This window comes from Musca domestica, unplaced genomic scaffold, assembly GCF_030504385.1.
Source record: "Musca domestica strain aabys unplaced genomic scaffold, Musca_domestica.polishedcontigs.V.1.1 19, whole genome shotgun sequence".
NCBI lineage: Eukaryota > Metazoa > Arthropoda > Insecta > Diptera > Muscidae > Musca > Musca domestica.
Window position 1 is genome coordinate 9,919,291 of NW_026712245.1, and position 12,977 is coordinate 9,932,267.

General features: G+C 34.7%; 1 protein-coding gene across 2 annotated transcripts in view; it reads left to right on the forward strand.

Annotated features, from left to right (window-relative positions):
• The window catches only part of LOC101894158 (alpha-tocopherol transfer protein-like), a 29,825-nt gene extending 17,780 nt beyond the window's left edge, over nt 1-12,045 (forward strand). For both annotated transcript variants that reach the window (XM_005182634.4, XM_005182633.4), the window contains exons 2-7: nt 8,671-8,900; nt 8,959-9,050; nt 10,833-10,986; nt 11,054-11,358; nt 11,421-11,571; nt 11,644-12,045. In XM_005182634.4, the coding sequence (XP_005182691.1) occupies nt 8,714-8,900; nt 8,959-9,050; nt 10,833-10,986; nt 11,054-11,358; nt 11,421-11,571; nt 11,644-11,690 (936 nt within the window). In that variant the 5' untranslated portion in view covers nt 8,671-8,713 and the 3' untranslated portion in view covers nt 11,691-12,045. The remainder of the gene's footprint in view (nt 1-8,670; nt 8,901-8,958; nt 9,051-10,832; nt 10,987-11,053; nt 11,359-11,420; nt 11,572-11,643) is intronic.
• Nucleotides 12,046-12,977: the final 932 nt, after the last annotated feature.

The following is a 12,977-nucleotide window of genomic DNA, read 5'->3' on the forward strand; positions in this document are numbered from 1 at the left end:
GCCCATTTTCGCACCTGACCTAGAACTGATGCAAAAATTAGGATTTGCAAATTTAGAGAAAAATCGGATTATCCTTTCTCTCTCTGGGCAGTAAAATATGTTCTTTGTAAATGTCGACCTTTTCTCAGGGAGGTACCAGAAGGAGTGAACCGATATTGACCATCTCCGAACTCGATCTATGTTTGATAATAATATTACGTATACCAGGTTTGAACCAAATCGGATACTCCCTACGAGATTTATATTATTTTTAACTGGTCTAAACAGGTAGAAGAAGTAGAACCGATTTAAATTACTGGTCTAAATAGGCTATATTAATGGTTTATGCACATGGTAGAAGAATGCAGGTAGTCGCATCGACGTAGAATGAACTGACAAACCAATATTGTAACGTAACAACCTCACATTGGTGTCGCAAAGAAAACTTATAAAAATCGAGTTTTTGAAAGACATTTTCAAAATTTTGACATATCAATTTTCCCAAGCGTTGATGCGTCTACATGCATTCTTTTACCATGTTTGTTTATTAATACACAACCAAAATTCAAAAATTATATAACGGATAATATTGAATTAATATTAAGGGTCATTATTGGATTTTATGGATGAAATGTCAAAATTTGTTTACGTTCTGTTTAATATTTGTTTATCTTTCGTGATTCCAACCGCAATAACTATTTTGACAACTCGTCTAGCCGATCAGCTGTGTAAAAATATATTTTTCGTGACATTCGTTGGGGGCATTTTGTGGTGAATTCGAAAATTCGTTTTTTGCCCCGAATGAGTATACCTTGCCCTTCCCTTGTTTCCGCGAATCTTTTTGTGGGAATTTCTTGAGAATATTATCAACGAAAATACCTATTTAATGAAAGGATACAACGATTTTCCAAGCCGTGTTTTATTATTTAAATCATTTCATTAATTTCCAAAAGTTAAAAAAGACCGAAATAACCTCAGAGCATTTGCCTTAAACACAAGAATATCAATATAAAAATATATTCTTGAACTCTTCGGACAAAGGTGATTGAACTCGTGTATTAAAATTGATGTAATAGATTGTGGGGTGTTTATGTGAGTTAACATGCGTTGATGGCCATTTACATAACCGGAAATGTTAAGGAAAAAATTAAAAATAAAACAAATTTATAATAAACCCATAACTTCACACGTACAGTTTTCAGGCGGATATCACAAGTATTCCCTTTGAGGCAAACACAACACAGATCAGAAATCTTATTATTTAGAAAGAAGCTACGATAATTTGTTGTTAATTTAAATACAAATATTGAATAAAAAAAGAAATAGAAAAAAAAGCGATTGACAAATGTTTTCAACAAATATTAATCAAAACAATTTAATTTGAAGTGCCTGTCAAACAAAACTTCCCGGTCATTTAACCAAACTGGTTTCATTTTGACGCAGTGGAGAGAACACCTCAGCACTAGTGCCGAATGGCAAGCCAAGCTTTTATCACCTACCAGCAGCTGATTGGCGTCAATATGTATACACTTCATAGTTAACGGCTTTAAAACAGAACACAAAACAAGAAAAACTAAACCGGCCCTAGCTCCAGCTAAGTTACTAAAAACGCCGCTGTCGGAAAAAAAGAACAATCTCAACAATAACAAAAATATTGACTATTCACACACACACACACACATACATACATCTCACTCAGTCACTGTGTAAAAATATGTTCCGAGTCAGCAAAGTCAGTCAATGAGTCCAAAAAACCTTGACCTTGACTTCACCACACCAACACCAACAACAACACGATGACTAAAACACCCAACAGTTAGCGCTAATGTTAAATGACGCTTTAGATCTTTTTTTTTTCGTTTAGTCAGCCATTCAGCCGAATTGTTCAAACAGAGGGAAGAAGAAGAATAAAAAACTCATGCCCAAAGCAGAGTACGTTCAAATTATGAAGGCTGAATTGTATGAAGAATGTAACTTCAGATCGTAATGACTGACTGTCTACCGCACAATAATGGGCCAAGACCAGTTTGATCTTCGATGTATCACAATGTCATTGCTTAATTAAAGTGATGAGACTGCAAATTTGCGCAACAAAGTCCATGTTGTTAACAGAGTTTTGAACAAAGAACGGCTTTTATCGCCAGTTTGCTTAGTCATTCTTTTTTGGTTACAGCTAACTGTAAAGGGATTTTACGTCCAAAAACTATTAGGGATTTAATTTTGAGGTTACTCATATTTTGTACTTTCGATTTTGGAAAATTGAAATCGATTTGTTTGCGATGTGTTGAAATTGGCATTATTTGACAAGTCAAAAATACAGGGTGAGATAAAAAAAACTGCAACAAAATCAAACGACATAATTTTTACATTTTTTTAAATTTCATTGAATGAAAGCAGAAAATGTAGGAAATAGCATCAAATTTTAGGATAAGTTTAGATTAGTTCGAATTGGTCACCTTTGGCACGAATTATGGCCTTTAAACGGTCAACGAAACCGTCAAACGCTGCTCGAATGTTGCTCTGCGTATTTTGGGCCATTCCCGGCGAAGCGCTTGCTTGACGTGATCGACACTTTGGTATTTTTTAGTGCCAACCATGCTTTCTAAAATACTCCAGACACAGTAGTCCGGGGAATTGGTGGCCATTGTGCGCTGGAAATGAAGCAAGGAACCTCTTTTTGAAACCATTCTTGGGTGGCGCGTGCTGAGTCCTGTTGGAATGTCCAAGGTCTGCGGACAAAATGTTTGCATGCCCAAGGCTTTAATACACCCTCCAGAATATTTTCGCGATAATATTCGGCATAAATTCTGGTGCAACGGTCGATTAATACGAGCGGAGAGCCACCATCGGCTGTTATGGCGGCCCACACCATCACCATCGTCGGCGCTTAAGTTCTGGTGGCCAACCGAAGGTGCTCATTTTCAGCTGACCTCTTTGTCAAGTAAACACGATCATTTTGATTGTTTACAAACTGATGGACAATTAATGTTTTCTCATCGGAGAAACCAAATTCGGCAGTTCACCACTTTCGTCCAAGCGAAGCAACTGTTTAGCTCTTTTGAGTCTATTTTCTTTCTGTTGCGATGTAAGTTGCTGCACTTTTAGGAATTTCAATGGCTTTACCCCGAGCTCATTTTTCAATATTTGCCGAATGAAATATTGCGATATGTTCAGCTCGGGAGCAGGAGTACCTTCTTTACTTTTCGAACCATTTCTACTGATGTTGCTGTTTTCTTCCGTCCACTTCCTTGACATTGGGCTACGCTACCAGTATCACGGTAACGAGCGATGGTACGAGACACAAAAAAAGATTTATTCACATTTAAATGCTGGAGTGCTCTAACGATAGCTACTTGCGGGTTTCCAGCCAAATATAAAGAAATCACACTATAACGCTTAAATTCCATCACGAATAACTTTTTTTCTGGAAAATTCTCACCATAAAGCTTTTGTACGCTTTTAAACAATATAATGATCTATTACTGGAACAATTTTAACATCTGTCGGATGAGTGGCTTAGAAATGACAGCAGTCTGAAGTAGGTTGAAGTTTTTTTCGTCTCACCCTCTCTACATACAATGTTTCGCAACCCGAGCTGGAACCCATTATGTCCTACAAATACAAATTTTTAAACAAATTGTAGCGAAAATCTTCAAAATACCGAATGTCGGGAGATATCTTTATATGGGGCTATATATCTCATTTTCAATAAAAACCATCATAGACACAATACAATTGTTCTGACAAATTTTGACAGACGGACAGACACTGATTATGAATATATGAACTTTATGGGGTCTACGACGAATATTTAGGGATGTTATAAACGGAATGACAAAGTTAATACACTCTCCTTTCCGAGGTGGAGGGTATAAAAAAAACATTTGAAATATAACAGATGATCCATCAAAACAGCTATGAGTCAAATCTTAGCATCAGAACTATTTTGATGCAGTTTATTTCTGTTTACATTTTCATTATAAAACTAATAAATAATAAATTGCCTCTCTCATTTCGCTCTCACTTACTAGACACTTGGATAAACGAACAGCTGCCAGCTTACAGCTTATCCAAATTAACCGTCAACATTTTGTTTACCTTTCTTACTGTGATTTCAATCACAATAAATGCATTGACAACTAGTCTAAGCGATCAGCTGCAGCAAATGGAGCCCATATTGATTGTGCCAGGTAGAATACCTAATTATTATGCCATAGTTAAAATGTAAACACATGTTCAATGATGTGTACTCTACTTAAACGCCGTACGCACACATAATAAATCCAGTGGATTTCAACTGTCAATTCCATTGCGTATATGTTAAACGAAATCCATTGGAGAGAGTGAGAGTGCATTTGACGCACGGTAGAAGACAAAGCTATTGGGACAATGTACTGTCAAACCGATTTTAGAATTGGAAATATTGAATGAAAAGTTATTGAAAATTGTAAAAATTGTTGAAAAATGCATATCATACAACAACCTCCGATTTGCGTCGTTTTGACCAAGCATCAATCAAAAAAATTTGCCATATTAATGTTCCCAAGCGTCGATGCATCTATCTGTATTTTTCGACCATGATTTGACGCATGATAGAAGAATACAGGGAGTCGCATCGACACAGCTGTTGGAACAATGTACTGTCAAACCAATTTTGGAATTTAAAATTTTGAATGAAATATTATTCAAATTTGTAAAAATTGTTGAAAAATATTTATCATAACAACCTCCGATTGGCATCGTATAAGAAAACATAAAAAATCTACTTTGACTTATACGCAATGAGATCGACATTTGAAATCCACTCAATTTAGTAAGTGTAAACGTACTTTTACTGTTTTTTTTTTTTTTTTTTTTTTTTTTTTTTTTTTTTTGTGGGAATATCCACGGCGTAAAACGTAAAAATGAAATTTGTGTGACAAGGTGTTTACCTTACATTTACATATAAAATATTCCAACAGGCTTTGTAATCACATCTCTCTCGACCTTGACTTTGAACTGACTTAATAAATCTTTAGTAAGAACTCGACTCTAAATATCGTTAGATTTTTTAATAATGTTTTTTATTTCATTTGGTTTTAATTTAATGTGACTTGCAAATTAAATAAGTAACTGGCCAAGTAACTTATTTAATTAGTATTCAATGGCAATACGAAGTGTTTTAGGAATTTGCACTAAAGTAAACATTGAACCGAATGTTGTTGTTATTTAAATGAATATTGGAGTGTAACGAAGGCAAATGTGGTCGAAAAACAAATAGTGTGTCAAAAACCTATTAGGTTTATCTCTGTTTCTTAAATATTTTTAATAATTTTGCTGAGTGACATAAAACACCAAATCTGTTAAATGAGATTTTTTCAAATATAAACGATATTATTGTGCATTTCGTTGTCTACACATCAATTTGTCTAAAAAAATAGTTTTCGTATATCTGTCATTTTTTTATTATCTCTTGTGACTACCTAAACGTATTTTAAGTAGCCGTTAAACTTAACTTAAAAAATGCAAATGAAAACGAAAAGTGACGTTGGAATATTAATCAGAAACGCATCTGCATGATATAAATGTATAATTTATCGCATCTTTGTTTATTAACATTTGCATTTGTTATAATAAAAAATATATCAACTTTCGATTTGTTTGATTTACATTTTTATTCAAATTTAGTGAAGTATTAATTGCGAGTATTAACTCAATTATGGATTTATTTACATCAAAAATGACTTGCTAAGATCTATTGGCTAAATGTGAGGGGGGCATACTGGGACAAATCATGAAAATTAGAATAATAATGCTTTTAAAGTTTAACGGATTTGGTAAAAATGATGGAATGATAATTGTCAATTTCATTGCATCTATGTCACAGGAGTTTTGACAAATAGCTCTATTATAAACATACTATTAGTGTGACATCAAAGCATGGTAGAAGAATACAGGTAGATGCATTAACACTTGGCAACATTGATATATAAAAAATTTTAAAATGTTTTTCAAATATATCTCCGTCAATCGGAGGTAATTATAATTTTTCAAAAGTTTTTACAAATTTGAATAATTTTTGATTCAAAAATGTCAATTCCAAAATTATCCCAGCAGCTGTGTCGATGCGTTTACCTGTATTCTTCTAACAAATGGAGGATGAGACTGCAGACTGCTGTCATTTCTAAGCCACTCGTCCGACAGCTGTTAAAATTATTCTAGTGATAGCTCATTATATTGTTTACAAGCGAAAAAAAGCATTTTGGTGGGAATTTTACAGAAAAAAAGTTATTCGTGATGGAATTCAAGCGTGATAGTGTGATTTCTTAATATTTGGCTGGAAAACCACAAGCGGCTATTGTTAGAGCGCTCCAGCATTTAAATGTGAATAAATCGTTTGTGTATCGCACCATCGCTCGTTACCGTTATCCTGGTAGCGTAGCTCGACGTCAAGGAGGTGGACGGACGAAAACAGCAACATCAGCAGAAATGGTTCGAAACGTAAAGAAGCGACTTGATCAAAGCCCGCATCGCAGTGGCTGAAAAATGGTTCGTGAGCTGAAAATATCGCAATATTCCATTCGGCAAATATTAAAAAATGAGCTCGGGGTAAAGCCATTAAAATCCAAAATGTGCAAGAACTTATACCGCAACCGAAAGAAAATAGACTCCAGAGAGCTAAAGAGTTGCTTCGCTTGGTCGAAAGTGGTGTACTGCCGAATTTGGTTTTCTCCGTCTCCGATGAGAAAACATTCGTGGTCCACCAGTTTGTAAAGAAACAAAATGATCATGTTTACTTGCTAAGGAGGTCAGCTGAAAATAGGCGCCTTCGGTTGGCTACCGCAATTCAAGCGTCGGCCATGGTGGTGGTGTGGACCACAATATCAGCCGATATTCGCTCTCCGCTCGTATTAATCGACCGTGGCATCAGAATAAATGCCGAATATTATCGCGAAAATATTCTGGAGGGTGTATTAAACCCGACCTTGGACATTCCAGGACTCAGCACCATCGCACTCAGCAAGAGCCACCCAAGAATGGTTACAGAATGAGGTTCCCCGCTTCATTTCCAGCGCACAATGGCCACGAAAATCTCCGGATACCAATCCGTTGGACTATTGTGTCTGGAGAATTTTGGAAAGCAAGGTCGGCACTAAAAATACCAAAGTGTCGATCACCCCAAGCAAGCGCTTCGCCGTGAATAGGGCAAAATACCGCATTCGGACAGCGTGTGACGTTTTCATTGGCTGTTTGAAGGCCATAATTTGTGCCAAAGGTAACCATAAAAAACGTTTGGTGCACAAAGGCAAATCGGACGAAGATATGTATGGGAGCAATATCTAAATTTTGGCCGATTATTCAATAGGGGTCGTCTTTGGGTCAAACAAATGACTGGTGCAAAATTTCATCTGGATCGGGCAATAAATACGACCTGTACTTTGTTTACAAAAATACACGAACAGCCGGACGGGCATGTGACTCCACTCAGAATATGATTCTATGCAGATCATCAAAGGAACTATTGGTCTGTCTCGTTTTCTTTTGTCGGTTACAAACAAATGCACAAAGACAAAATACTCTGTCCACCTTTTTCTAAATTTGCATCTACCTGTATGCAGAGAACATATTAATTGTACCAATTCACTTGGTATGTGGGGGCTATGATAACGGTTTCTATAAATATTGAATGTTTTAAGGGTTAAGGTTTTTAATCGACTGTAAACTTTGCTCTCTACCAATATTTTTTTTCTCTCCGAGCCCTAAGGCATTTTAACTAAAATATTTATTAGCAAAGATTTTGCCGTTAACTCCACTATCCGATAAGCCTCTCACGACAACATAATATTGTAAAATGGTGAAAGCGTTCTTCCATTCAGATATTTTACGTAAACTGCTATTATATTCGCCAAAAGAGAACAAGGCCTTCGAAAATGTGGGTCATTATACATTTTTATTTTTATCGAATCTAAACCGAACTTATTTCGGTAAAGTCCAGAACCTGTTTTTTTCCAAGTCCAACGGAAAATAATTAAATTCGTGTGTGTGTTTTAGGTATACGCAAATTCAAATGAGTTTAAATTCTAATTGACATTGTTTTTGGAGAATATTCATTGGCACATGGTTACAGTGGGCGAAAAGGAACAAAACTGTAGTACTTTGTTATTTGTTTGTAATAATTCCACTTTTTTGCAATTGTTGTTCACAATTATTAAATCAAATATGATCATTTTGAACAATAACAAATAAAGTATTAAGCAATATTTATTTAAAATTTACTAACCCCTTGCTGATATGGTTGACCAATAATTTTAGATATGTATAACCTCTTATCACCATTACAACATATATTTTGTCATTTTTTTATAAAAAATAATGATTTTAACTGGACACATCCCCATTGTTTAATGGGTATTAAATGATATGAAATTTCTATGCCAGCCGTCACAAAAACTTAATTTATACATTTAACGAAATATATTTATATTTGCCGCACAAAAATTCTCGGCAAAATTAAAACATTCATTTCGCCATTTTTCATGAAACCATTCAACCCTGAAATACAATTCGTTCAAATATTCAGAGGTTCAAAAGCCTTTACATACTCATTTTGCCAATTGATGAAGATCGCTTAAAACGTAAAACACGATTATTTAGATGTTTTATTTTACAACAACTACAGCAAAATAATGATGGTTATTTTTATCTTTTCAGATTACAAAAACAACGACAACAACCACTTCTCAAAAGCTAAACAATGGGAAATCCAAAATCATTATCATACGACAGCAATAACATGGCTGTGATTGATTTAGGCTCGGCAATTATCCGCATGGAACCCGAGGAGCCGCCGCAATGGGCATTGGAAATTGCACGCAAAGAATTGCGCGAAACACCCGAGATTGCTGAGGAAGCCAAAAAGAAGTTGAAAGAATTGATTGAGGGTAAGTTGAGTGAAATTCCGATGCGTTACTTGTTATTTATTAAAATTGTATTTTCCAGCTGAAACTGAACTGAACTTGCCCACAGATGATTTTTATTTGAAAATGTTTTTGAGACCAACACATTATTACCCCGAGAGTGCTTTGAAAAGGGTGAGTTAATTCGCAAAAAAAAAAAACATATTTTCTATATGATTATTAAAATAACAAGTAAAAAAGCTGTAAGTTCGGCCGGTCCGATTTTTGAATACCCATCACCATTTTGAACGATTTTGGCAATTTTCAAAAAAATAAAATCCGTTAACAATGCTGCTAAACGACATGGACCTGCATGGGCAACTTTTGTCATAAGCCATTACTAATACGAAACTTGAAAAAAATCCGGTGAATAATGTAGCTAAAATCAATTTTCTGTCTTAGGCTGTAGTATTCATTGCGAACTTCAAATACCCAATTTGAAAAAATCGCTAAAATCATCAAAATGCCGAATAATGGGGGTTATACGAAGACCTGGACCTGCACAGACAATTTTCTGTCTAAGGCTGTATTATCCATTACGAACTTCAAATACCAAATTTGAAACAATTCCAGTGAATAATGTGGCTTAAATCATGAAAATTCTAATTATCCAGACAATTTCTGTCATAGAGTGTAGTATCCATTCCGAATCACAAAAACCAAATTTGAAAGAATTCCGGTGAATAATGTCGCGAAAGTCATCAAAATTCCGAATATCGGGAGGTACAATATGAGGGCTATACGAAGGCGGGGACCTGCTCGGACAATTTTCTGTCTTAAGCTGTAGTATCCATTACGAACTTTAAATACCAAATTTGAAACATTTCCGGTGAATAATGTCGCTTAAATCCCCAAAATACCGAAAATAGGGAGGTACCATAATATTTAAGACGTGGACCTTTCCAATACGAACTTCAAATACCAAATTTGAAACATTTTCGATGAATAATGTCGCTTAAATCAACAAAATACCGAAAATGGGGAGGTATCATTTGGGGACTATACCAAAACGTGGCCCATTTTCAATGCCAAAAGTCCTGCAGGAAAAATATACATTTTAGTAAAGTTTTATCAACCTAATTCATTTCGTTCGGAAGCTATAGCGATTTCCACAGACGGTCGACATAGAATTTTACGCTGGTCAAGAATATATATACTTTGTGGGGTCTAAAATGTATATTTCGAGGTGTTACAAATGGAATGATAAACCTAATATACCCTCCATACTATGGTGTAGAACCTTCTCCCCTGCGAGAAATATGGAAATATGTACGTCCGCGTAGATAAAAATACAATTGAAATCGAATCACAAAAATTTCCAAAATCATATATTGAGTTCAAGCGAAGAGACCTCTTCAGAATTGCATATGCCTCCCGTATTTTAGTTCCCTCTGAAACAAACTATAACTGCTCTAAATAATTTCTTTTGTTACGGGAGCTCTACAAAATATACACAGTGGGTGGTGTAGGGTATCACTGGTTTGTAATAGCTAATTCAAAAGAAACCGCTCAACAATTAGTAGTATATTTTTGCAAGGAGATATTCAAATGAAATCTAGAAATATCAAATTTATTTGGTTGGTAATTATGGTGTGCAAAATACGGAACATCGGGAGGTGCGATTTTCAACACAAAATATGCTTCGAGTCCTTTCGAAGTTTCATTGCTCCATTTTAGATGTTGCGGATTCGTTTGTGATTTAGTGGGGTCTCCCCGAATACATTTTTAGGGAGAAGTTTACTCTATGTAAAAACGATGTTATCTTGTTTTTTTTTTTTTTAACACGGGAGGCATACATTTTTCGCATAAAATAGTATCACCTCACATATTTTACTAAAAATCCTTTAGAAGTTGTCTATATCTCTGTATAAAATTTAAAGAGACCAATATTTATATATTCCCTTTCCTTTTTTCCAGATAAAACACTTTTACAATATGCTACAAAAATACGGCGAAGCTTGTCGTGATATAGTCCCTTCCAAAGTGCAACATGTCTTTGAAGCTGAGCTCTTATCGCTTTTGCCCAATCGTGATCAACATGGTCGTAGAATATTGATATTGCAAGCTGGAAGTAAGTAAAATAAAAACTAATTTAAAATATTGCAACAACTACAGCAGTAATTTCTGTCTTCCAACAGAAAAATGGAAACCCTCTGAAGTTTCGCTGGTCGATATGTTCCGTGGCATACAACTTACCGTTTTGGGCTCCATGGTTGAGCCATTGTCACAAATTTGCGGTGCTGTTGTCATTATTGATGTTGAAGGTCTACCCATGGGTCATATTATGCATTTCACACCAAATTTCGCCGCCATGTTATTGGACTATGTTCAGGAGTGTATTTGTGTGCGTCTAAAAGCTGTACACATTGTCAATAATTCGTATATTTTCAATATATTATTCAATATCTTCAAACCTTTCATTCGGGAGAAACTCAGGAAGAGGGTATGTATTGGAGAGTTATTCATTTTACAAATGGATTTTAATTGTTCTTATATTTGTTTTAGATTTTCTTCCATGGCAAGGATATGAAATCCTTGACAAAACACATTGATGCTGCTGTCCTACCCGCCAAATATGGTGGCAGTGCTACATGGGAAATGCCACCTGGCAAATTGTTGGGCGAATTTTTCACATCCTACACACCAGATTTTGAAAGTAAGTGCCAAATAAAATAATTCCATTTTTCAAAAATCTTATAATACATTATCCCTATTTCTCTTTTTTTAGAGGCCGCCAGCTATGGTTGGAAAGATGGTTACAAAATCAAAAAGTAATGCCCTGGCGTACCTTAAATTATTGTGTCGTTTTTTAGGTTCTCATCCCCACTAATTGTTAAGATGTATTTGTTTTCTTTATTTTTTCTAATTTGTATAGTATTTTGTGATATTGTTCGCATTAAAAATTAAGTGCATGTATGTTGTTTGATTGTTCGGTAGCAAAACATACCGATCTTAGTGCATACAAATTAAGTATGGGTTGTTATTTAATTTTGAAATTATCATCAATACAATGTTATATCTCTATCGTACTTCCTCTAGTTAATAGTGTGTAATAAAAGTGAATGAAACTCTGAACCAATGTAGTTTCCATATGTAAATACAATTGAATTGTTTTAATCTTTTTTCTTTTTGTTTTTTTTAATGGAATTTTTTTTATTAGGGTGATAATTATCTTTGTCTTATTTTTAACAAACACCGTAGAAGAATTTATTTTAGTTAAACATGCAATTACGTCATGTTACAATGAGTAAATAACGTAAAATTTAAACTGAAAAGAGAAAGGTATGTAAAAGCTAAAATATGGGCAGAAAAAAGTTACTGCTATTTTCTCTTCCTTTCGTCATACAGAAACACACCCTATAAGTTCTATACACCTTATGGGACACATTATAAGTTTTTATTGCCCAAGAACTAGGGTCTTAACCATGCAACAATTCATATACATCCACAATTATCTGAAAATGTAGATAATTTTTTTCGCATTAACTGATGCCCAATTTCCGTTTGCATATCGACGTTGTGCGAATATTAGACCCTAAAAAATAGATATACACTGAACAGATTAAATATTAAAATCGATTTAATTCAAACGAATTGATATGCTTGTCCAAAATTTTGCTTTTGCCCTTTGAAATATTTTACCTACATTACTATAAACAAGTAAAAAAGCTATAAGTTCGACCATGCCGATCTTTGAATACCCTCCACCATTTGGAAGGGTTTTAGCAATTTTCAATATCATAAAATCCGTTAAAAATTCTATTAAAATCTTAAAAATACCAAATGTAGTCGTTATATTAGGTTCTATACGACGACGTGGATCTGTCATAAACCAATACAATACTCAAATGCTAAACTTGGATAAGAAAATATGGTGAATAATGTCGCTAAAATCATCCAAATACCGAATATCGGTATTCAAATACCAAATTTGAAACAATTCCGGTAAATAATGTCGATAAAATCATCAAGGTAACGAATATCGGGAGTTACTATTACTATATGCAGACGAGGACCTGCACAGGCAATTTTCTGTCAAAGGTTGCAGTATCCGTTATGAAC